Here is a 25096-nt window from a genome sequence, read left to right as displayed (position 1 = left end):
AGATTCTCGAGATGCGGGCGATTGTTTCACGTATTCGGCTGGTATTCGGAGACGAGATAAGACCAATAACCACAATCGATATTGAAAAGTGTCGATAGCAATACAGAAATGGCTGACACCAGATATTCACTTCTGCTAGAGACGAAATAGCAACAGCACTAAATAACACAATATACAATTATGATTTGGAATAAAGTATGTTATAATTTTTTTTTTTTCATAACTCTAGAATTAGTGTCGAAAATTCACCCGTCTTTGCACGGACACAATAATGGTGAGTATTTTTTCCCCTGTTTTTTCGATGATCCTGTATTCCATGTTTGATTCAATATACATAACATAACACTTGTATTAAAATAAAACTAACTTTTATAAATTGAAAAGATTAATAATCAATTATGCAATTCATTTTCTAATTGCGGTTATATTTTTTTTTGGTAAATAAGATTTACTGTAGTCATATCAAAATATATTATTTCAGTCGCTTTCCCACATTACGTATTGTTTACGACACATAAAAACCACAACTGATCGTGAATAGCTTGGCTTGGAATTATCAGTTATGCTTGCGGTTAATATACATATCTACACACACACACACACACACACACACACACACACACACACACACACACACACGCGCGCGCGCGTGTGTGTGTGTATATATATATATATATATATATATATATATATATATATATATATATATATATATATATATGCATATGTAATCGAAGTTTTCAATGAATTTAAAAAAAGCCATATCGAACATTACGTTTCCAATATCTGTATTATTCAGTACTCACTGAACGATTCTACAAAATAAATAGCTATGCTCTTGATACGCAAATTATAATTACACAAATGTCTTTCATTAAAAACTTGTGCACATGCTTCGTTAACGTTCATTGGTATGTTTCTATTATAATTCTTCTATGCTTCTTACTTTCAGCATTTGTGCAAGCCAACAATGAGGTCCAGTATCTTTTGGACAACATCCCTATATCCATGCACAAGGTAATGAGATCTGTTTTTTCATTCACTTCTTTCCTTTACTTCAAACTGCACAATCATATTATATTATCTTTCTTTTACAGGGATTCTCTAGTTCAGTTGAGGAGCATCGGTAAGTTAAGTAATTCTAATGAAGGTGGATTTTCATATCAATTCAAGTCACATTCAATGATAACCTTTTGAACGTAAGAGATTCTTTTCATACTTCTCTTATTTTCACATCTTATTCCTGTTTCCTCTTTTTCTTCCGCAAACTATGCATGATCTCTATAATTGAGAAATTTTGTTGAAGGAATTCGATGTCAGATGACAACACAGTCGATGCAATATCATACATTCAGTTCAAACCAAGCATACTGGACTTCAAAGAAAGGTATGTAAATAATTTCCATTACGAAGCTGTTTAACAGGCAGTCAAAATTTTTTTGGAACTTGTGATATAATTATATTTTGAAATATAACTTTGAATATATCAATTTCAGACAGCTTGGTGTACCACATCAAGAAACTGTGACATTGTTCAATAGAGATTGTAATAAAACAATTCATGTCTCATCAATTTCTGGGAATACACAACACTTTCATTCGTCTTTTTTCCAGGATAAAGTGAGTCTTTAGCCTTGCATTTAATACTACTGATTTTATGGTATGTCCTAAGGAAAAGGAATATAACTGAGCGCTACCAGATTCATAAACAAATTTTATATGTTTAAAGGTAATCCCACCCCTTGGCAATACAACGTTCAATGTTGTGTTCCTCGGTAGGGAAGAAGGTGAAATCGATAGCTATCTGTTCATTCATACCTCAGACGGTACTCTAAAATATCAGGTAATTGTGACAGGGGAGTAAAGTCAAAGAAGACGAGAGTTATCTTTTATTTTTACTGATCCAGATCCGAGGAATCAGCGTGAGCAGTCCATATCGATTACGACCTGTAGTGGGGATCAAGCTACCATTAAATGCCTCTTTCACACCTCTCATATATATGCATAATCCACATCCCGAGCCCATGCAGGTGATTACTATTACTCATACTTGTAATTCACTTTGTAAAAAAAAAATGTCCATAATGCAAAGTGATGCCCTTATTTTTTTTTTTGTCATACTTTTCCATCCATAGGTAGTTGAAGTCTACAGTAGCGGGGGTGAATTCCAGCTCGAACTGCCATCGGGACAAGCAGAAGGGCCCCGAGAATTGTGGGAAATACCTCCTTACCAAACCAAACCTGTTATTAGATTACACTTCAATGCGTACACGGAGAAAAACCATACAGCCTATATTAGGTATGAATTGTATTGCCTTTAACATATTTTCACCTTTGTATTGATTACATTTCATAAATAAATAAAAAATGTGTAACTTGTTAAGGTTCAAGGTTAATAATAGTGCCGCAGTATTGGTAGTCGCAGTTGAAGTTGAGGTGGGTAATGGAGCCGGACTTCACTGGGGTGGAAGTTCTGGAGTTTTCAATTTGGGAATGGGAGGTTCGCTCCAGCCGCCAACTCACTATCCCATAGCTTTGAAAAATTCTGCTAAGAAGCCTGTAAAAGTGTTGGTTAGTTTTCACTTTCCCACTATTTTACGTAACACCATTTTTTCTTACTACTAATTTCACAAGGTTGTTTCCCTCTTTCGATCTTTTTTTTTTTTAGAATATAATAAGCACGCCCGTGTCAAAGGCATTGAGAATTAATTTTGAACCAGTTGTGGTCCCAGGTGACACAGAAGTACCAGTTACCGTTGGAACATTGATATACGATTGTAAGTAGCTAGAATATTTTGCGTTATTGTCTTTCAAAATGATTGAATTCGACACAGCTCATCATAGATATTCGTATATGTTCTAATTGTATCTGTGATTTTTTTGTAATTCAGGGAAAGTTGGATTAGATTTACAACATTTCAAAGGAAAACTAGTTGTAAAAGGCATCGGGCCTGGTGGCTTACCTCAAAAGCTGACGATACCCTGGATGGCGGAAGTCTTAATTGGCGGTCTGGAAGTAAACACATCTGTAACGCATTACTGTGCCCCCTATTCCACACATCCTCGAAACTTTACTGTTGTGAACAAGTACAAAATACCGCTAGCTATAACCAATGTGTCGCTATCGCCAGAAGCAAAAACTCTCTTCTCGGTATGGCAAACAATTACAGAATTTTAGGGCATGTGTTGTCAAGCATCTAATACTCATCCTTATATTTTTCAGATCAAAGATTTTATTCCAAAAGTACTGAGACCAAGGCAAAAGACTAGTATATTCTCATTGCAATTATCCAATGAGAAGAAGTCTGATAATTTGAAACTTGAATCCTCTATACTAATTCACTCAAATGTTTCTATAACAGAAGTACCATTGTTAAGTTATGATGGAAAAGTGAAAAAAATTATACCAGGAGAGAAAGAAAATGATAAAGGCACAATGAACTTTGGCACTGTCGGTAGCGGGACAGAAAATGAAGCTATTTTCGCATTGGAAAACCACAATCCCATTAATGTAGAACTTCATGGCTGGGGTGTGAACATGCCTGGAGCTGTGTTGGAATTAATGGGATGTCAAAAAGGACCAACTCATCTGTTCAACAAAGGCGTACGCAACATAAGCGTTTGCAGCCAAATTGGAAATGTAAGCAGGAAAAGAAATCACGAATGCTCATTAAATGATGAGAATAATTTTAAGCATATTTCAATGTTAAAAAGATTTTACAATCAATAGGTAATATTATATTTATTGACTTTCAGCAAAGCATAAAACCAGGATATTTAGCAGTATTTAAAATTAAAGTAAAAACTGCTGCCGTTGAGGAAGATACAATAGTAGGAGAAGTTTTTGTTAGAACAACCTATGAACGCCTCACTGTACCTGTCTTCATGCGTGTTGCTCATGGGCGTATTTTTGTAAAGAAACTCACGTTCACGGATTGTTTTCCAGTTAGTCAATTTATGCTCAGTAGTTTGTGTTAATGTTTTTGTCAGCAAAAACAAAAAACGGTGTGAAAAATCATGAATTTTCAGGGATCCGTTTGCATCCACCAAGTGAAAGTGCACTCAACATTTGCAAGGCCGATGGAAGTTACGTCAGTTGCACCATTCCACAAGGATGACAGATTAAAATATGTTCCACAGGATGAGGCACCTTTGCCTGTTATATCTAAAGGCGATAATCACATTGGATCCATCACATTTGACTCATCAATTGCTTGCAAGCATCATTGCTACTTGGGATTGTCTCTTAACGCAAGCGGTACTTCTACATACATTTAACTCTGATTTCCAAGAGAGTGGATAACTATAGTATTGTATTAACTTTCAGCTGGTGCTCAGTGGCTAAATACCTTGAGCCTTCCATCACATACACGTGATTCGGATTTAAACTTATTAAACACACGTTATACACGTTATCTAAACTCGACGGGTGGGGGATCTTGGGAAAATATTACCATGCGTTTGGACACTACAGAAGTAAGAGGTCACAGATTTAGTGTAAATATAAAACATTATTGGCCAAGTCTTCTGGGTAACATTGGTATCTCAAAGAACAAGAGTTCTCTAACGTTTTCACTTACGCAAGTGGGCAACACCTCCTACAAAACGATCAAAATTGATAATCCTAGTTCTAGTCCGTTGCTTGTGCAGCTGGTGCTAGATTGGAGTTACCCACAAGGGATGCGACTCTATCATTCCTTACCTAACAAGTAAGTTTACATAACACGTTTGTTGGAATTATAAAAAAATCTTTTTCTTGAACATCAATTTTTAACAGTCAACTATTATTAATTACAGTTTTCTATTTACTATTCAATGTTTTTCATTTGACAGGTTTAAGCCGATTTGTTTAGAATGCCCGATGACGATTCCCAGCGAGTTTAAATTGGAAGATAATTCTGAGGAGAGAGAACGATTCGAAAAACATTGGAATGTCATAGCACCAGCTCAATCTCTGCCACTTTATCTCGGTCCACGTGAATCTAAATCAATACGTATATCCTACACTCCCTTGTCGGCCAGTTCCTCATCAGCGCTTTTATACATCAGGTCAATTTTTACTTCTGTTGTCATTACATGTAATGTACAATATACAGTATATTAGATAGGTATATGTGTGTATACATCTATGTGTATATACACCTGTATGTTGAATAAGTATAACATATGTAGTTCTTTTTTTAACACAATTTACGTGTGTGTGTTTCAGAAATAATATGACGATACTGGAAGTGTTGCGACTAGTTGGGCGTGGAGCACATGCACAATTCAAGTTTGGTAATCGTAAGCCGGGATCGAATACACCACTTCTTTTTGAGCTTGCTGACAAGCACCTCAAGGACTGCGAGCGTAAGAAAACACAATTTGAAACTTGTGTACTCTTCAATCTTACTTATGTTTTTAAGTTTATTTATTTATTATATTTATATGGGCGTATACCCTTTGAACAAAGCTTACAAAAATTCAGGTAGCAGAATACAGAAAAGTAGAATAATAGGATTACAGATATTCAAAACAGGCATCCATGACAAATTTTTTAAAGCAGAAGATAGACGTGTTCTCCAGATCAATCCACGTGCTATTCCTATTATCTAAAATGCTTAGTTGCGCCGAGATGGACTTAGCCAGGTAGGTGTTAGAGAAAATTGCCACCTGGAAAATGATGTCGTTTCTCCTAGCTGATGCGTGTGGGTGAAAGTGAAACATCTTGAGGACAGGAGGAGAATCGTTGAAGTTCTTAAAAACTTTGTATACGAATAGTAGGTCTTGGTAGTCTCTATAGGAAAAGAAGCTGGGGAGATTTAAATTTTTGCTAATCTCAAAATAGTCGTGGTTGAAGCGTTTCATAGGATGATTAGTTTTGTACAAAGCATACCTGAGGAGCCTGTGCTGCCCCACCTCTAGGCAGTAAACATTACCTTTACTAAAGGGGCGCCAGAGGGAAGAAGTACAGGACAGGATGGGACGAATTAACGTGAAGTATAGCATATTCAGAGTAGATGGGGACTTACAATCCTTGGAGGAAATGTGTTCATTAAAAATTAACTTTGAGTCATCCAAAACCTCTAGGTCGTTGACTCAATCGGACTCTTGCAAGCATACATCTCATATTGCATAGTGGCAATGAACGTTTTCCCTACCGCTACTGAAAGAAAAGTCAAAGCTCTTATTCACATTCAATTGAAGACCATTTAGATCGCACCAGGCCACAACGTTAGATAGGTCTGTAAAAAAATTTCTTCGATATGTAGGTCTTCTTATTAAAAACATCGAAATTATCAGTCAACGTTTCGACCCTAGGATGTGGGTCATCTTCAGGACAAGTTTATTGCATCTAGTACAAATTTAATGTAAATTTAAAATATGAAACAACTTAAACTGAAGAAAGAAAGAGAAGTCTTCACCGGAAAGATACTTGCCTTTTTGGTTTTTTTGGTTGGTTGAAAATTTGTACTGGATACAATAAACTTGTTCTGAAGATGACCCACAACTTAGGGTCGAAACGTTGACTGATAATTTCGATGTTTTTAATAAGAAGACCTACATATCCAAGAAATTTTTCTACATCATACGGGAGGTCAAGAACTGATTTACTTAACAGTTAGATAGGTCTGTTTGAAGATCGGACATGTTACTTGGATTTCGAATAGGCTTGAAGAATTTCTGATCCTCAGCAAACAGCACAAAGTTGGTACTACCGATCGTTATTATTATTAATATTATTTTTTTATTTGTGCATCGGTTAGTTGTAACGTTATTCCAATTGTCTTCCTAATCAGTTTTGCTTATTGAAGTGCTCTTAATGTAATCTGTTACAGGTGAAAGGTTGAGACAAAGCCCAATACCCAACCTTACAGTGAAACGATCTTTCACTGCAAGAAACACCGGTGAACTGCCAATTGATATTCACGGATTTTACATCAGTGGGTTATATTGCGAAGGATACGGATTCAAAGTATTAAACTGTGCGGCTTTCAAGTTGAATCCAAATGCAACAAAAAAAATTGAAATAGCTTTCACGCCTGACTTTACACTCTCACGTATCGAAAGAGAGTTACTCATATTAACCAGTTTAGGAACAGACAGTGTCCAGGTAGAGGGTGTCAATGAAAGTGGGCTGGCTAGGCTTTCTTTGTTAACTACTGTTCCTGCTCATACTTTAGAAGCCTGTGCGGCTGTCATAACTAGACCTTCTTGGGAGCAGCCTGTACAACTCGCTGCAATTTGCCTTTCTACCATATTGCTAATATGTATCCTTGCTATTTCGTTTCTTGAAGCGGATAGAATTCTGCGTGGGGCATTGGTTAATCTATCTAAAGGGGGTCCTATACAGCCACCTCTGGATCTTAGATTATTAGCAAATGTTTCAATCGCATCCACACAGAGTAATGCTCTTGGGAAAGAAAAGGTGACTAGCGATGAGCGGAACAGACAAAGTAAAAAGGACGACGTCTCGCCAGACTGGTCAATTATGAACGTGAAGAAAACCAAGGAGAAAGATACACAACGTGGAATAAAAATTCCAGACTGGACACCAGATGAAGAACGACGATTCAAAATGGATACTGAATCAAAGGAAATATCGGCAGCCAAGAAATTGGAAGATCCATCAGTTACAGAAAATGCCAATAGTAATAGCAATAACACAGCTCCTCTGGGAACTAAGAAAAGGAATAATAAGAAACAAAATAACAACCTAGAAACGGTGCTGGTAGAGACTCTGGCACCACTCTTGACGCCTATACCGGACAGCCAGATTATACCAGAAAAAAAGAATTCAGTCGGTGGTTTACTGAAATCAAGTCCTACTACAACCAAAAAGGGCAAATTGGCTCCGAATACCAACACAGTTACACATGCTACTGTTAAAGAAGAAGTAAAGACAGTTGAAAACGAAGTGCAAGCAGAAAATACAATGCAAATTTCGATTAACATTAGAGAAAGTAAATCAGAGTTAAAAAAGAAGCAAGAAATCAACAGTAGTGGCAGACATGTTCAGGCTAACAATCATTATAAAAAATACGAGGCTTCGAATAGCCAAAAAGTCAATCAGTTTTCTGAAGAGGAGACGTCATCTACTACGACAGAAAGTTCCGTTCACGAGGATACAGTTCCGTATAAGGTCATATTTTGTTTCCATTCCCTTATATTTCATTACTAAGCTAGATATAATATTGTAAAAAATACTTTTGATTCACAGGATTGCGATCGTACATATGTTAAACCGGAGAAACTTCAAAGAAAACCTTTGGTCAAAAAAGGAAAACCACAAACCATACCAGCTGGACCATCTATAGATTATAGAGATAATTACGAAGGAGATTGTGATGATGATGATTACGATAAAGAAAAACAGGACAATCCAAATCGGTGGAAGACTAGTACGACTCGTTCAAATACAAAGCACCATCATCACCCTGCCCGATGTAACACCGAGTCATCCTTCAAACTAACTCGTCCAAGCAAAAATACGCCCCGGAAAGAAAAAGCTACTCAGAAACGCCGTGGTACTGACAAGACTCATCCAAAGTGTATGTAAATGAAGATACGATTTCAGCAATGACAATCTAGAACGTGATTGTGAGTTTGAAATGTTTTTATGTTTTCAGCGAATTCATTGAGAGCGACTTTATCCCAAAGGGACGAGAGTAGACCTGTCCCACCTGCAATCCCATCTCCACTCCCACCACCACCATCTTGCTGGGGTGAAAACAGAGCTAAATTTAGCGATGTTGTCGCTAGGAACCAAGACAGCATTTCGATCTTTGCCAATGCTAATAGTATGACAAAAATTTATTCAAAGTCACTTGAAATACCTACCCCCTGTAACCCACAGACTAAGATAGCGAATAATAATCCGACGCAAATTGAGGAAGCACCTTGTAGCCCTGTTGAGCTCAAGATAAATCCTAAATTTGGTGCTGCAGATCGATCGTGCAAAGGTGACAAGTCCCCTGATCAAGAACTTTTATCGATGCAGCCAAACAGCTGCCATTCTAATAGTTTCTTCATGAACACATTTACAGAGCCACCTGTAAGTTATAAAATGATTATTGTCATGATTTTCCATCTACCGTCGTTCTGTTACAATTGAAACCGAATTACTTGTAGTTTGAACCAGAATTGGTGCCATATGAATTACCAGAAACTGACGAACCTCTGGTCGAACTTGAAAGTCTCGAAGCAGGATCAAGCTGTGGATTATGGGATGATGGCGGTGCAATAACAAATTCAAAGCCAGGAGAGAAAACCTCAAACTTGTCCGATGCATTGAAGGGTAAATCATCTTTATTGCAATAAAATGGTGAAGTTATTGATAAATACAGTTCCGAATGTAGTAGATATCGTCTGTTATTTTGCAACTTTGCCAACCTATCTGGTCTCAATATTCAAATTTCTGGCTTTCAGACAATTGGGTTATGGTAGAAACAAATTGGGAACCACTTTACACACGAGGAGCAGTTGGTGAAGAGCGAAGTGGAGTTTGGGGCGTTAATACAGGAGGTGTGTGGGCAGCTGCACCATGGGGAGCTCCGACACCTCCAGCAAACACGCTGCAGCCCTCTACAACATTGCAAGAAATAAAACAGAATATTCCGGTAAATAATTTACAGATATACAACTCTTTGAAAAAAAATTCTCGGTCCTACGAATTTTCTTCTGAAAAAAATTGATGTGTACTTATAGTGTCCCCCTTGTTTTATCGCTTTCCAGGATCGCTCTGGTTTTGATCCATTCCGATCTCTCAGCACGATTTGGACACCATCGTCAACAGATCCATGGAAATCAAATCTTCAAAAGTAAATGTTAATGGTTACATTTTGTTTCCATATTGTTTTCTAACAAGTTATGCATTCGTAATGTTAATCGTACCCGTAAATCCACACTTTTTTAAATAATATATTTTCAGACAAAATAGGCAATTCTCATAATCTCCTTTCTTTTAATTATTCATTTTATTTTATCAGTCGGCTTTCTATTACCGTATTCTTCCGAGTACAAGGCGACCTCGCATATAGTACTGAGACAGTATTTCAGGATGTTTTTCTTAGTTACCAACCGCATATAAGACGGGTCCGCGTAAAAACCCAGAACGATTTGGCAAGTGCTGTCAATGACAAAAAACTTCGGCTTATATTCGGAACAATAGGTTATTTGTTACAACTGATCATCGAACATATGTATATTCAGAACGGTGGGGTGACAGAAATTCATTGCTGATAAATAATGTGAATTGTTGATGTTTTTACAAAAGGGAAGCATTCTTTTTAACATTGCGGCAGATCGGTACAAAATATGATTGCAAAAACGATGTGATTATGACATAATTTCTTTATTAGTTAGTTCGTTAATAAAACATTTACAATGAAAATGCTACAAACTGCTATTGACGCTTTTAACAACTTATCAAGTTGTGTAGTTTGTCAGTAGAGAACTCGATATAACTTGTACTGTTCACCTACAATATCACTACTATACGATATGACAATATGTAACAAGGATTCACCGTCATTCGGAAAACGTGGTCAATTATTTAAAAAGTATCATTGGTCAATATGTCCAATATTTTTTTTCCTGATTGTTATTTTGCATGTATATGAAAACTATTAATTTTTTTTTCTTTTAAAATTGCTTTGCCATTGTACTCTGAAATACCGTGGTTATGATTAGAACAGCGCAATCTTGATTATTGTTAGCGACCATACAATTTCATTACTCAATTGTTCAGGATAGATTTTAACAACATAACTATAATTTACAAGATGAGTAAGACCCACAGTATCTAAATGATAAAAGTTCACAAAGCATACCTACGTAAATTCAATTCAGTAGTGATCATTTTTAGTTTATCAAGTCTAAATCATCTAACAATAATCACCTAATAACACCTGAATAATATATCTGTGATAGATGACTGCGTTAGCTGTAAATACATATATTATTTGGACATCCGAATGTTATTGTGTTACTTAGGTAAATGTATGTGTTGAATTTTCTTTCCCTTCATAGTCACTAGCATATTATCATAGTTGTACATAGTCTACCAGCGCAACAAACAATAGTTATAAACAGCCGTGTGAATATTTTGTTTCAAATTCATTTAGTTGCAAAGCGAATAACTCAATAGCCAGTTTGATATACGGATATGTAGCATCAACAACAAAACTTTTTTCTTTTACCTTTAGCTCTTACCATTACTGTAAATGTTTTATCTTGGCCAAATATGTATTTACTTAACAAATGCGCGTATCACACACAGGTCCTTTCTATTGTAACATTTTTGTAAGACTTTTCGTCTTTGTTTTTGAATAAAAAGAAGCTACAAAGATTCAGTTGTACTTTACATGCACTACAATCTTTTCTATTTCCAAACTTATCCGGTTACCAGAGACCAATCGTTGAGTAAAAATGCGCCGTTTTATTTTCGATGTGTCGTTGCCAATAAATATAAATTTATCAAATACAGCTGAACAACTGGAGTGACAATATTAATCTTTATTCGAGAGGTTAAGATATAAATGTATAAATATAATTTTGTAAAGCAGTACCAAATATGTATGCGCACAGGATATTATTGTTTATAGTTTGAACAAGATGCTTAAAAGATGCACGCAATTAGATACACAGAGACAGTAATTGTAGTACAGTTGCAATGATCACAGCATTGTCAGTTTACAACCAGGTACTGAGGTCCTAGGCATAGCACAAGACTTAGCTTGCTGTATTCTCCTCAGCAGCATCTGAAAAATTTCAATCAACCTGATTACCATTTGATGAAATCCACTAAGATGGGCACAGAATAGGTAAGTAATGGTACCATATTGTCTTCTTCGATTTTTTTCTGCTGTCTTTTTCTATTGATTGCAGAGCTACTAGTTCTTGGGGGTCCTGAGATTGGCTTTACAGTTTTACCCTGCGGTTTTTGATGGGACATTATCTTCCTGAGTAGCAGTTGGTTTTCTCTCTCAATTTTTCGCAAATCTTCGTTCGTGAAGCTCATGTTTCTTCTCCCACAGCGTATCAATTGTCTTCTTTGCTGCTCTAAAATGACTGTGCCTTCGCCTTTGCCCAGGTATGTCATTTCGCTTTCCGACAAAGACAAATCCTCATCTTCTTTTCCATCTCTATGCCAATCTCCGCCGTTCCTCGTCCTAATAACATCTAAATTTCTTTTAATATAGTTGACATCCATTGAATGCAAAAGCGACGAGCAACCGCTCATCGATGAATGTGGTGTAACATTTGTAACTTCAGATTCTTTGCAGGAAATATCCGAACAAAATGAGTCCACGTCGTACTCGGATTTGTCATCGCTTTCCATTTCCTCTCCATTAAGACTGTCTTCTGGTTTATAAATGTTCAAAGCTGCTACATTTTCAGTTTTGTTGCTAGCTCCGGAAATTTCATCCTCAGTTTCCTCATAATTTCCAGCTATTTGGCAGTCTTTGTTTGCGATAGATACTGATGCGGACAACTTGTGGTTTGCTTGCTCTCGAACTTGGGTGATACCAGTTATCATCAATTTCTCCGATGCTGTTACTTCAGATTTGGCCATAATGGCATCTGGTAAAAATAAATTAATATGGAAATGATTACAGAAGTTGGTGATTGCTGTAAAAGCAAATGCTTCGAATACACAAAATAAATATTACTCTCTTAAGTTAGAAATATAGTAGTAGGCTTCGTCACCATGGCAACCGATTGGTGACTCCTCTGGCTGATTTCACTGAACTAACGATTAGTGAAATAGTTTTGTTTGTAAAAGTGTGGGGAAAAGGTGACGATTGACCAAAGTGCTCCATCAAAATTTGAGAATTCGAAGTGACTTGGAGCAGCTTTGAGTAGATGATTGTAGTGCGTCGGAACCATTCCATTATTCATATCGCCGCCGAATATTTCTGGTCCTCATTGGTCCCTCATTTGCAAGCCCGTCACGACGTCCTGCACGAGCACCCACGAGTATGTAACATTATGCTGAAAACATTTGGTGGAGAGTTTGGTGCAATATGAAACAGGTTTTGTTAATTATTTTGATACTGATTGTGAGTTTTCAGGTGCTTATTGCTTCTGGATTCATCCATCGCCATTTAAACCTCGGTTCAAATTCGAGAGCGATATGAAGATCTGGTTCGCAAAGCATAGTTCTCCAAGTCGACTCCAATTCAACGCTGAAAGCTAGGCTGAAAACGTCGCGTGCATGTGAACGCAGCTTATCGGTGATCGTCAAGAATCGAGAATCGAAAGAATTCAAGAACACTCGTGAGCAAATGTTACTACGTGTAAATAGATTAGATTATAACTATTAGTTAATTAAATAAAACGTGTATACTTGGCGTGTGACCAAGTTATGTTCACCGGCTTTAAATTGCCTCTTTATGACTGAAATCTGTTGAAAAGGTGAGGCATCATCTTACGTCATATACCTACAATTCAATTTAGAGGCTAGGTTCACCCGAATAATATTTCAATCTGATCTTAAGTGATTTGATTACATTTTTATTTATTCACGAAACTTTAGCTGCTATCTATGTGTATCCGTTTCGTAAGCGTGCGGAACTTATTCATCTGCTTTGGTGCATTACTATTTTAAAAAGTCGTCTAAACATGTTTTTCAAAGCCACGCGACCTATTTTTTGATTATTTGTAGGTCTTTGCTCAATTGTAAGTTTCTACCGATTCAGTACCGTTTTCATGTACGTATACATTAGTAAGTGATTTTAATGCATTGTACTATTGCCTCGGTAACGAAATATACTCACTATACTTGTCCCCAGATATTTCAAATGGATAGACTTTTTGTCACCGTCCTGTTCAGTCTGCTATTTAGCGGATTCAATGCAGACAAAGATCATATACACAATGAGGATTTCAGTGATACCTTAAATCATGGTTATCGAAGCCCGGTCCCTAAAGGGTTTGCCTACCTAGCTGAGCATTTCGATGACCCTGAACACTTTAAGAAACAATGGGTCTTATCTCAAGCTAAAAAGGATGATATTGATGAGGAAATAGCCAAATACGATGGTTGGTATTTCTTTAGATGTAGAATGAATCATCGATAGATGATATTCAATACCCAACAATACCACTCCATCCTGATATTCAATACAAAGAATGATTCACAGTAACTCTGACTCAATTACCAAGAATTCACATCATTTCAGGTATTTGGAAGTTGGAAGAAGCTTCAAAATATGCTCAGGAAGGTAACACTGGATTAGTATTGAAAAGTAAGGCTCGTCATGCTGCCATCTCTGCTCCTTTGTCAAGACCTTTTTATTTCGAAGACAAACCTTTAGTCGTTCAGTATGAAGTGATACTACAAGAAGGTCAAGAATGCGGCGGTGCTTACCTTAAACTTCTGACTCTTGATTCTCAGCATAAAGACCTTAAACTCTTCAATGACAAGACTCCCTATACCGTTATGTTTGGGCCAGACAAATGTGGAAACGATCATAAGGTGAGGAATATTCATACATAATGTTATAACTTAGTAGGTACTGGTTAGCAGGTAATGGTTGTTATACAGGAAGTGAAATTGATCAAAAAAACTTAAGTAAATTTTGTAACATAATTTTTTATTCACAGCTGCACTTCATTTTCCGTCATCAAAACCCTCTTAATGGTTCCTTTGAAGAAAAGCACTGCAACAAACCCAAAGAGCGTCTTGAAGACGCATTCAAGGACAAACAGCCTCATTTGTACACACTTATAATTCGACCAGACAATACTTTTCAAGTGAAGCTAGACAATAGCGTTGTAAATGAAGGTAGCCTACTGGATGACTTTACTCCACCTGTTAATCCACCTTTGGAGATTGAAGACCCTAATGATAAACGTCCGGAAGATTGGGATGAGAGGGAAAAGATACCTGATCCCTTAGCTATTAAGCCTGAGGACTGGGATGAAGATGCACCAGCTCAAATAATTGATGAAGAAGCAGTAATTCCTGACGGTTGGCTAGAAGATGAGTCAGCGATGATACCTGATTCTAGCGCAATAAAGCCTGAAGACTGGGACAATGAAATGGATGGAGAATGGGAACCACCTATGTTGAGCAACCCGCTGTGCGAGAAAGCTCCAGGATGTGGTCCGTGGAAGCAACCATTGAAACAGAATCCCCGTTTCAAAGGAAAATGGTTGGCGCCGCTAATAAACAATCCTAATTACAAGGGTAAATGGATGCCTCGTCTTATACATAATCCTGCCTATTTTAACGACGAACATCCTTTCAAAATGACCCCAATTGTAAGTACATTTAGCATTGTAATGCAAACTACAAAAATATGCATTGTTCAATGAATAAAAAGGTTTCATTTTCACTGTAATCAACATAGAGCTAAGCGGAAAAACTTAATTTTTGAAATCAGTTGTCCATATATGTGAAGAAGTTTGACCTTGAAATCTTATAATTCCACCTAAAAGAATATTTTTATTCGACATTGTCTTCAGGCTCCTAATGACCATTAAATTTGAACTCTATCTGTCATGTGGCTCTTCAGGAATTTCGGATAAACCTTTTCAGTATATAGGGACAACTTATTTCGAAAATGAATTTATATTTTCAAATTATATTCATAGTATTTTCTGTTCTCGTTTTAGTTCGCAGTTGGATTTGAACTCTGGTCCATGTCACCTGATATCTTCTTTGACAATATTATTATCACAGATAGTGAAGAAGTTGCAAAGAAATGGTCTGATGATTCGTTTGAATTACATCGAGCAAAAATTGCTCAACAAAACGTGAGTAATTTGTTCTTTACCCATTAATACACCTAAAATCTCACTGATTGACAAGTGGGTAATATGATAAATTTTCAATGGTATGGAGCGGAATTTTTAAATGTCATTCATAATGGCAACAAACAAATTGAAAAAATCTACCGAATTTTTTCAACTTACACTAACACACTGTCACATGGTTCCATTGGATCGTGATACCTAGGAAACTTTATGGGGTAGAATGATGCATTCTATGAACCATAAGCCAGGATGGTGGGCCATATATTTCATCTACTGCGCTATACCTGTTGTTATGTACATCTCTTACCTAATCAAGCGCTCTGGAGAGGTATTGAAAAAAAGATGCGACCCCAAATTAAGCTGTGCTTGTTCCATTTCCTTATCTAATCACAATCGTATCGCTATAGTCTTATAATATTTGAACCAATTATATAGTTGATAATAAAATCTCCCCATGGCTATACCACTTCATCTACATCAGACGAATTATTACATTTGTATATTATCAATTTGGTTTCTATTGCGCAAAAGCCAATACAGAAGTGTGTCTGAAACTGAAATATATTCGAAATAATTATGAAGGGAACAAGTAATGTGTACTGGGACAAGTCATGAACTATCAGGGAATTTTATTTCAAGTTGAGAGTGGACACCTTGTATAACTTTGAGCAACAGCGTTTTCAATAGAGAAATAATCATATGAAAAAAACTATGTCGCTAAAAAATTTTCAAGACACAGTAAGATACAAATTTAAATCGGCATTTGAGATGAATGGTGTAGAATTGTTCTGTTGTTACATATAGTGGAGTCTGTGGAGCCAAATAGCTGCATTTACGGTTGATCATCCGTGGATGTGGGCTATTTACGTATTCGTTGCTGGTATTCCCATACTTCTACTAGTTTACTGCTGCTGTATTCCTGCTCAGGTATTATGCTTGGTACACCATAGTTATTTCCCCAAATTTTTGTGTATGTGTAGTATAGGTATGTATAAAAGAAAGTGAGAAGAATATGCACTTTACAATTAGATTGACCCCTAAATCATGTATTGCATAACTCCTTTTAATCTCACTTTAACTACATCAATATACTTCTTAGAGATTCTAATCTATTCAACAAAAATGGTTAGTATATATCCATGTTGAAGTATTTCGTGATCTAATAATTTGCAGTAAAAATCTTCGTTCAAGCCATCTTACAACCCGCCCATCAATTTATTAAACCATAATTAACTGTTAGGATAAACAAGACTTCAAACCAGAAGATAGAGAGCCTTTGCAAAATGAAGAACTAAATGAAGAAGAGAGTGTGGCAGATGAAGAAGATACTAGTGCAGAGAACAAAGAGACTGACCAGAAGAATAAAGAAGAGACTGATGGAAAACAAAAAGAAGTTGTTGAACCTGAAGAGTCGGAGAACAGTAGAGAATCAGACGAAGCTGTGACGGAGGAGTCTATTAATAAGGTTTGTAACCATCTATTAAGCTTACACATAAAATGTGTTAGTGTTGAAAAGCCTAGAAATTCAAAAGGTGAAGACAAGGCTATGTATATGGATCCACGTGGATTAACGGTGCAGAACCTAGGCAACACCCTCGATTGAGTGTATTAATTTTGTACCCACAATTGCTTGTGGTGAATTGAAGATATAAAGTAGCCTGATTTTCGCTTTTCCTCGTAGGAGAAGCCACTAGAAGGAGGTGATGGGCCTCGCCGAAGAAAGCCTAATAAAGAATGAGCGCAGTGAAGATTGACGTATTGTAATCACATTCCGCTGTAAGTTCACTATCAAATGTTCTACAATTACAAGTTAATATTACAGTTGATAAGTATTAAATTTATCCTGGACGACAACAGAGTTATCTGTTAGCATACCACTTTTATTAGCTACAATTAGATCACTATTTAGTATTGTGGTCTTTTTGGGGAATAGCAGTCAAAGCATTTCATGTGTCAATAGTTTTTCTTTTATAATATTTGTTAATAACGAGTAATTGAACTTTATTCATCCTACGTAGCAGCGATGAAACGTGGACAGCTTTCTCATTGAAAATATCTAATGTTCACTTAATGTTAGTCGCAGAAATTAAACTCCACAATATCAATATTATAATACTAATGATGAAGTTTCTGAGAGTGAACATTTATTTACTGCCACCAGGTTTTCATTATGTAGTTCATAAAGTTCGTTCGTGTGATTTTGAGTGATCGATAGATTGTGTAAATTCTTTTCCGGAACATCTTAAAATTTATTCCCGTATATTCATTAAACTTTGTGCTTGTCTCTAGAAACTTTTTTGTTAGACAATTGAAAAAATCATCTTTTGTGGGTTTACCACCTGTCTAATCTTTATGTGGATTATACAGTTCAATAAATCTCACGTGTATGAGCTTATGAAACTTTTGGGAAATTTAGGTGATAATTGGCAGCGTGTAAATCTTTGAGGTGAAATTCTCAATACACCTTTCTTCACCCATCATTATGAAATGAAATCAATTTCTATTACATCTTTATTATCTTTGTTTCCAAATTTCGTGTTATAATGAGGACACAAGTAATTGGTGAGAAGACGAGGTCGACGTTGCTTACTAAAAATTATTTTGACCATATGATCAGTATTACGTATGTAGTGAAACAAGCAATGGCATTCCTTACGAGTAAAAATGATGTTAATGATCTCGAAATTGAGAATATTGTAGTAATCCTCAATGTAAGGAGTCAATTTTGACAAAGTTATATCGAACCTATGTATTTTTAATACTGATCTTGTACTGAAAGCTGTAATACGTTTGACTACGAATTGATCAAAATGGATACAAAACACACAAGTACTGATCTGGTACATACTAAGTCTCTTTGTGCATGTTGTCCTTATTATAAATGTCAACTCTAGGTGGAACAAAACTGAAACCAATGGACGTAAATATATTGTGTATATGTTTATGCATAGCACGAAAGTCAGTTTAATTTATTGCGCAACACATTATTTAGTTTCAAAAACCTTAATCTATAATACAATATTTATTTATTCAGCCTCATGTAATGGATATACCTACTTTTTACTTCATAGTATAGGACATATGTACGTATGTACATATATGAATTAGCCAAAGCAAAAACAATTTAAACTGTTTTTGGATAATTTTATATTACAATGCTGTGCCTCTTGTAATTATTATATAAACAGAATTCTTTCACATTGGAATTTTGTACTAGGAATTGAGACCTAATAGCTCATTTCAAGAAGTGATTCTACTTTCGTGTAAAAGTCATTCATCAGATGCCTCATTGAAACTTGAGAATTTCAATTTTCATAACTCTAAATCTACGCTATTGGAAAATTAATAAGCATCCAGCCTGCTGTAAAATGTTTTATATTTTTATCATCCAAAAACAGTTTTCATAGTACAACATCAATGTAGAATCCCTCATGAGTATTATGTAATTCATTTTTGTTAATAAACGGTAATAGCTTCGTAAATGTAAACACTATGAAATGGTAATTTCAGGGTGAGCACCAGCCGATTTTTCTTATCACATATACATGCGAGTGAATTTTGCAGACTGATTAATGTAAGCCGTTGATGTTTTTTTCAATCCTCTACAAAAATGGTTTCTCAGGTAAAAATGTTTCGCGTGAAATAACGTTAGCTAACTTTCAAAAAGTAATGCGTTGAACAATTTGATCGGAAGATTCAACCACTTGGCGTGAAATAGGCATGGCTGTCATTGCATACACTTGTAATTTCTATTTGACTTTACGATTATTTTCGGCACTCACTAAGTACTGTTTTATAACAAACAGAATGATAACGAAAGTAGCTGATGTAAGATTTCACCTTCAATCAAGTTACAAAAACTGAAATTCAATCTTTGAAGTACAGTCACGCGTGATTGCACGTTCTGTCATTAAGGAAAAAAAATTTCCTTGAGTGTACTCTTAATTAAGAACAGAAAGTATTCGATTTACAAATGTATCTCAATTATTGTACCTATTTCTCCATAGTATATTGGATTACGTAGGTATAATTTCAAATAGTGTTGCATAATTTATCTTCCTACATTATATGAGAACCGGACTGGGTTGAAGAAAAATCGTATAAAAAATTAAATGAATTTGGTTTATCCATTTAATCAGGATACTTGTATGTCGTGCTGTAATAAGTGTATTTCGAGTTGATACGTCATATGCTTATCAGTTATGGAACTCATATAATTATAGTCACATTATAATAAATGATATTTCCCTGTATAAATTAGATACAAAATGGAAATCCATAGATTGTGTCTACATTTTCACTAATGTGCGCAGTCAGGTCCGGTGTTGAATAGTAACACTAAGAATTACATGGTGATGAACTTGATGGATTCTGGGAACATGACTTGCAAACTGGTACTGCACGCTGTGATAATTGACCAGCTAATGTCCCGTGTCTTCCCATGCACCTTGTGCAAAATATGTTGCCACAAGACCAGCAATGGTACTAAAATTATTTATCACATTACATATTACAGCAATGTAAACAACTTTGGTGAGACGTAAGGCAAACTGATAGTGAAATGTCTATACCTTTTTGTTGAAAGTGTCAAACGTAGTAGAGCAAACGCATTCTTCAATGTTACGAGAAGATTTCCAATCCAGAGCAACGGATTTCAATTCTTTCTCTAATTGGCTTGTGCTTATATCTGTTCTATTACTTAATTCTTGAACGTTAGCAGAATTTCCTATTATCTTCTCCGACAGAGATTCTTTGCTGAATTTATTATCCAGATGTTCGTAATGTGTTTGCCGTTCCTTTTTTTGAGCATCATTTGATGTTAATAGTTTGCCTATTAAATTGACTCTCTAAAAGCAAGTTTGCAAACATACTTAATTATATTAAAAATTATGTAGTACAGTTAGAAATATACGTATGGGTCAATCAGCAATATACCTTATACAAAAGTTTTACATGATCCTCCAAAGCAATAGTGTGGTCATGAATAGTTAGAAGTAAATCTTCATACGTCTCTCTACAGTGTATGCCATTTTCGAATCTACAGTATAAACCCTTCCAGAACCTATAATGAATTATACATCGTTTAACACCATACCAATAAGACAATTTTGTCATTTACATTAATTCATTACTTACAAAATACTTTGTGGCGCCAACTTAGGCCACAAAACATTGTTGCTCTCTTCTTTATAGCCGTTACAGCAGTACAACGGATTGATATATTCGTTCATATGATTTGCCATGTGCCCCCACAAAGAATAAGTTCTGTTACTGAGTCTAAAATATTTTTAAACTCATTAAAACTTCTGAAAGACTTTTCTATGAGATTTTGATCCATCTTGCAATGAAAATATTTCACCTTAGTGTTTGCCTATCCTTTTCACAGTTACCAACGAATGTTCCATATTGACAACTATGAATGTGATCGTGAAGAGTCAACAGGAAATATTCGTTAAATTGGAAGGCATACGGATGCTGGTTCAAAAGCTGGTATGTTGCGTCAATAAACTGAGTGAATATTGGTGCTATTTCTTTACCATCACTGCTAATATGACCACATCGATTGCTGAACTTGTGACCAAACGATAGCCAGTCTTTCTCTATTAATGCCTAAATACACAAACATTATAAAAGAATATAAATGATGGTACTTCAGTGATATAATTTTTTGTATAAATACATGATGATTTACAACTACTCTGCACTAAAATTGTCACCTGAAATCCTTGTATTGTTCTGTGAAATGGATCCAGCATCAATGCCGCTAGAGAACAGACTTGCGCTGTTCGATCCCAGCCATCACTACAGTGAACTACAACACTAACTCCGTTTGAAATGGCACGTGCTATGAACCAGCCAGTCTCCAGCATGGAACGTATGTGCTTTAACCAGCCACTACTTTCTAATCCGTTCAGAAAACTGCTCACTGTTGTCATTTTATGCACTGTCGGGTGAAACATGATCTTCTTTGTAATTTTCGAATTATTTTACTGCTGAAGACAGGGAATTGTATGGCCAATGATTGTATAAGTATTTGACATTTTAAAGTGGAACTTACACTCTGTTAGTTTATTCAAGCTTGCTCGCATTACATGAATATTTTCAATACCAAAAAAATGAAATTTGATATTTTCGTAAAAGCTTTCGTTTTCATAGCCTTTGCCTGCGGCTCTATTTGCCATTGCGTTAATCTAAAATTGTATAACACTTAGTCCTTTAGGTGTAGACAAAATGTGCATTATTTTCACAAATGAGTTAAACTTTGATTGCAATTTGCAATCGAATTCAAATTAAAACACTTACCCGTGGTCGTGTGTCAACCACATACATGTATTTGGAATTGGGATTAGTACAAAGTATGTTGTATAACATTTGCTCATCTTCAGGGCATCGTGCATTGAAACCAGATAACGGCTGACTGCATCTACATATCGCAGCCTGGAAGTTGAATTGTCACTTTATTGCAATCTATTTGAATATTTTTTACACGTGACAAACCAGGAACCAATGTCTAACAGGCATAAATTTCGAACCTTATTAGAATGAAGATATGTTAAAACTGGTAAGCGGCCTTTACTTCTGAACTTTGCACTGCCAGACAATACATTATTCGTTGATGTACTAGGTACGTAAAGATACTTTGGATACGTATCGCACAGCTGAAAAATAAAAATTGTAAACTGTTATGGTATGGAATATGTAGAGTTCAAAAAACAGACAAATTCCTACCTCGTAGTTTGTGTTGAGATAGGATAAAGACCATTCGTCATTTGGAACACCTAATCTTTGAAATTCACTCTGAATATCAAAAAAATTCCAGCCGGCATGTTGTGGCAATTCATCCTTACTTGCTTGATAACTGAAGCAATACAGATCTTCTAATCTTGCTGAAAATATTGGTAGTTTTTTATACAGTTCGAAATTCAAATACTTTTTAGTTTTGCATCGAAAGTAATTTAGTAGTCGAATAAAAATGGCTAAATTCGAGGGAATCAGCTTGCTATCTCTTGTACAATTCATAAGTCATTCGGCTTCTCAGTGCTGATGCTTGAATAGAGCTGGAAACAATGTGGTGAATGAAAGTATGCATTATGTAATAATCTTACCTGGTGATGACAATTTTAATAGTGTAAGATATATATCATGACACTCGCGTTCCTTCGGTATTACAAAAGTAACGGTCAAAAAGTTTTTGCACTTTATTTGAAGAGGGGATCCTGTGGTTGACAGCGGCTGCTTATCTACACTGGTAATATGCATATATAAAACCTGGAAAGAAATATATACTGGAAATCTTTTCACGATATACATGTATTTTAATTGACTGTTGCGAACATATCGTATGGAAGATAGAATAAATCAGAACGACTGGAATGGTAAATAGTGAACTACTCAAAGGACAGGGAAATCATTACCAATGCTCATTGCATTGGTGCCTAAAAAAAATCAATGTAAATGAAACCTCACCCATATTTGTTTTTTCCCATTTGGGTCGACAAATATTAAATGCGTTGCAGTTGGGTAAAGCGTTCCCAAGGAATGATTGTTGCTGTACTTGTCAAGCATCCGCACATTTTCCACCTGAAATGAACGAAACGATAAACACACATTTTAAGTAATGAAAGAAATTTACAACGGGGTTGCATCGTGCATACTGGCCTTCGGAATTTTGATTAACTCCATCGTATTCATAATCCTTAACCACGTTAAAACGTTTTTTAGAGAGGTCAATCAAAGTAAATCATATCTTGTTAGGCGAATGGTTGTACCGGCGTGAACATCAATCTTCTCGCCTGTGTCAAATTTTCATCCTTGGATTTGACACTTCCCACCCTTCCTATCTATCTTGTTCCGGCCTACTCGTACCAAGCTGTTGCCAGCTGACAGTTCACAGTTGACAGTAGGTACGTGTACACGTAAATACAAACCTCCTACTGCATACACGCTATTTGCATGTATCAGCGACATCTGTTCGGGTTTATGAGAATTACTGTTGTGTGCCGTGCGTGCATCTCAGATTTACAGCGTTTCCTCTTGAGGGCATCGGTTGCATTGAATGCGCACGATGCGCACCACGCGCAAGTCGCGTCTTTTTCTTGGTATTTTAGCGCGCAACTTTAAAGTGCAGCGTGTTTCATTTGAAAATCTAGAGCAAGTTGTTTCTTCACCGAGTGCAAAAAACTTACACCGTCGTTGTGACGCGTTATCGAGTGTGAGTGCAATGAAACGCGAAAAGCTTTGCAATTATTAGATGTATTGTTGTCTTTCTCCAGCGACGAAGATGAATCATTGGCTAAGGAGACTCTTAAGCCCAAAGCCTAAACTTTGTTGAAGTCGTTGTGTATAAATTAACCGACAAAGAGCTTAGGAAATATGTACATGTTTCTAGATTATTCATTCATTAAAATACGTTAAAAATTATTTAGCAGTTGTAAGATCATTTTCGAAGAAGTCGGGAGACTACATATCAAGTGATTGATATGTACGAGAATTTGCAGTGTTATGCAAACACCGTACATTCACTCGCCACTTGAACTTCAGACAGCGCGCAATGGATTCCTTTCGCAATATGATGTCGGTATAGTGCATCGAAGGAATGGATCCAGCATTTTTTTAAAACGCCAAAATGCTCACCAAATTCCCAAGGGGTTAGCCTTACTTTTTGTTTCGGCAAAAAATCTTTTGTCTCAGAATCTATTCGTACGACTCTTCCTGGACTATTTGGACCTCAAGGATTCGAGAAGCACTTTGAATCATTGGGGGCCAACAGCTGAGATGATACGAAAAAAACATGGAAAAATTCAATTATTTATTCAGTTTAATCCATGTTACATGAAATAGTAACGACATTATACCATATATTACATGATACGATATATCGTATCCTGCAGAGGTGCGGTGCGCTTGTACGTAAACGTGAACTTGAACTATGCTTACTATAACTAGGACAATAACAATGTGATAAAATATTTTTCTTATTCTACTTAAAACTTTTAGGTTATTAGTATGTATCACTCCTGTTTCCATGTGAAACAATTAGAATTGCGATGTAATGTTCAATCACACTTTTGCGTTTGTTTTTTTCATTAGTTTTATCCTATGTGGAAATTTCTTAGATTACTACACACTGACACCTAAACACTTGTACTATGATTGGGGCTTATTGAATAAACAGCTGAAAGTTTGTACATACATATATGTGATTATTCTACCACACCTTTCAGAAAACCGTGTGCAGATTACGGGTTCAGACCGTAACTCTTGACCCGATGATCGCAGCGTATTGGGACTGCGCCCAATCGATTCCTCTCGCAAAATTACGTCGGAGTAGTGCATGAAAGAATTTATTCCG

The 25096-nt window shown here is 36.1% G+C and overlaps 4 protein-coding genes across 14 annotated transcripts; 2 read left to right on the top strand and 2 right to left on the bottom strand.

Moving 5' to 3' along the window:
• The first annotated feature begins 2 nt into the window (after positions 1–2).
• Tmem131 (Transmembrane protein 131) lies at positions 3–10973 on the top strand. Of its 2 annotated transcripts, XM_046632433.2 has the most exons (24): positions 3–274; positions 953–1017; positions 1098–1126; positions 1307–1387; positions 1497–1620; positions 1730–1843; positions 1908–2030; positions 2136–2299; positions 2385–2571; positions 2669–2777; positions 2892–3151; positions 3224–3640; positions 3757–3945; positions 4030–4258; positions 4328–4709; positions 4834–5049; positions 5210–5349; positions 6819–8122; positions 8201–8531; positions 8610–8780; positions 8928–9034; positions 9112–9277; positions 9409–9599; positions 9715–10973. In XM_046632433.2, the coding sequence occupies exons 1-24, from the start codon at positions 181–183 to the stop codon at positions 9802–9804; spliced, it is 5283 nt and encodes a 1760-aa protein (XP_046488389.1). In that variant the 5' UTR covers positions 3–180; the 3' UTR covers positions 9805–10973. The 2 variants fall into 2 exon arrangements, with proteins under 2 accessions (XP_046488389.1, XP_046488386.1); XM_046632430.2 differs by having other exon boundaries at positions 8610–9034.
• LOC124221961 (cilia- and flagella-associated protein 97) lies at positions 10751–13133 on the bottom strand. 3 transcript variants are annotated; one of them, XM_046632454.2, is made up of 3 exons: positions 12654–13133; positions 11819–12564; positions 10751–11760 (listed from the first exon to the last, which is right to left on the bottom strand). In XM_046632454.2, exons 2-3 carry the CDS (start codon positions 12554–12556, stop codon positions 11752–11754), a joined length of 747 nt encoding a protein of 248 aa, XP_046488410.1. In that variant the 5' UTR covers positions 12557–12564; positions 12654–13133; the 3' UTR covers positions 10751–11751. The 3 variants fall into 3 exon arrangements, with proteins under 3 accessions (XP_046488410.1, XP_046488409.1, XP_046488408.1); XM_046632453.2 differs by having other exon boundaries at positions 10751–11741; positions 12691–13132; XM_046632452.2 differs by having other exon boundaries at positions 10751–11741; positions 12654–13131.
• LOC124221959 (calnexin) lies at positions 13056–22626 on the top strand. 6 transcript variants are annotated; one of them, XM_046632448.2, is made up of 9 exons: positions 13056–13398; positions 13776–14025; positions 14166–14461; positions 14590–15249; positions 15604–15744; positions 15947–16072; positions 16985–17209; positions 17426–17520; positions 21131–22626. In XM_046632448.2, the coding sequence occupies exons 2-8, from the start codon at positions 13785–13787 to the stop codon at positions 17480–17482; spliced, it is 1746 nt and encodes a 581-aa protein (XP_046488404.1). In that variant the 5' UTR covers positions 13056–13398; positions 13776–13784; the 3' UTR covers positions 17483–17520; positions 21131–22626. The 6 variants fall into 6 exon arrangements, with proteins under 6 accessions (XP_046488404.1, XP_046488401.1, XP_046488403.1 ...); XM_046632445.2 differs by lacking the exon at positions 21131–22626 and adding an exon at positions 13649–13694 and having other exon boundaries at positions 17426–18587; XM_046632447.1 differs by lacking the exon at positions 21131–22626 and having other exon boundaries at positions 13056–13260; positions 17426–18587.
• Mtmr6 (Myotubularin related protein 6) lies at positions 18053–23678 on the bottom strand. Of its 3 annotated transcripts, none has more exons than XM_046632438.2 (13): positions 23404–23678; positions 23212–23325; positions 22851–23013; positions 22474–22631; positions 22278–22403; positions 22048–22182; positions 21803–21935; positions 21462–21688; positions 21104–21354; positions 20881–21021; positions 20680–20806; positions 20316–20591; positions 18053–20229 (listed from the first exon to the last, which is right to left on the bottom strand). In XM_046632438.2, exons 1-13 carry the CDS (start codon positions 23434–23436, stop codon positions 20083–20085), a joined length of 2031 nt encoding a protein of 676 aa, XP_046488394.1. In that variant the 5' UTR covers positions 23437–23678; the 3' UTR covers positions 18053–20082. The 3 variants fall into 3 exon arrangements, with proteins under 3 accessions (XP_046488394.1, XP_068993464.1, XP_068993465.1); XM_069137363.1 differs by having other exon boundaries at positions 22851–22990; positions 23404–23677; XM_069137364.1 differs by lacking the exon at positions 23404–23678 and having other exon boundaries at positions 22851–22985; positions 23212–23327.
• Between the last annotated feature and the right edge of the window lie 1418 nt (positions 23679–25096).

The sequence above is a fragment of the Neodiprion pinetum genome, chromosome 6 (assembly GCF_021155775.2).
Source record: "Neodiprion pinetum isolate iyNeoPine1 chromosome 6, iyNeoPine1.2, whole genome shotgun sequence".
Taxonomy (NCBI): Eukaryota; Metazoa; Arthropoda; class Insecta; order Hymenoptera; family Diprionidae; genus Neodiprion; species Neodiprion pinetum.
The sequence above is the reverse complement of the archived record's forward strand: the minus strand, read 5'-3'. Positions and strand labels throughout refer to the sequence as shown.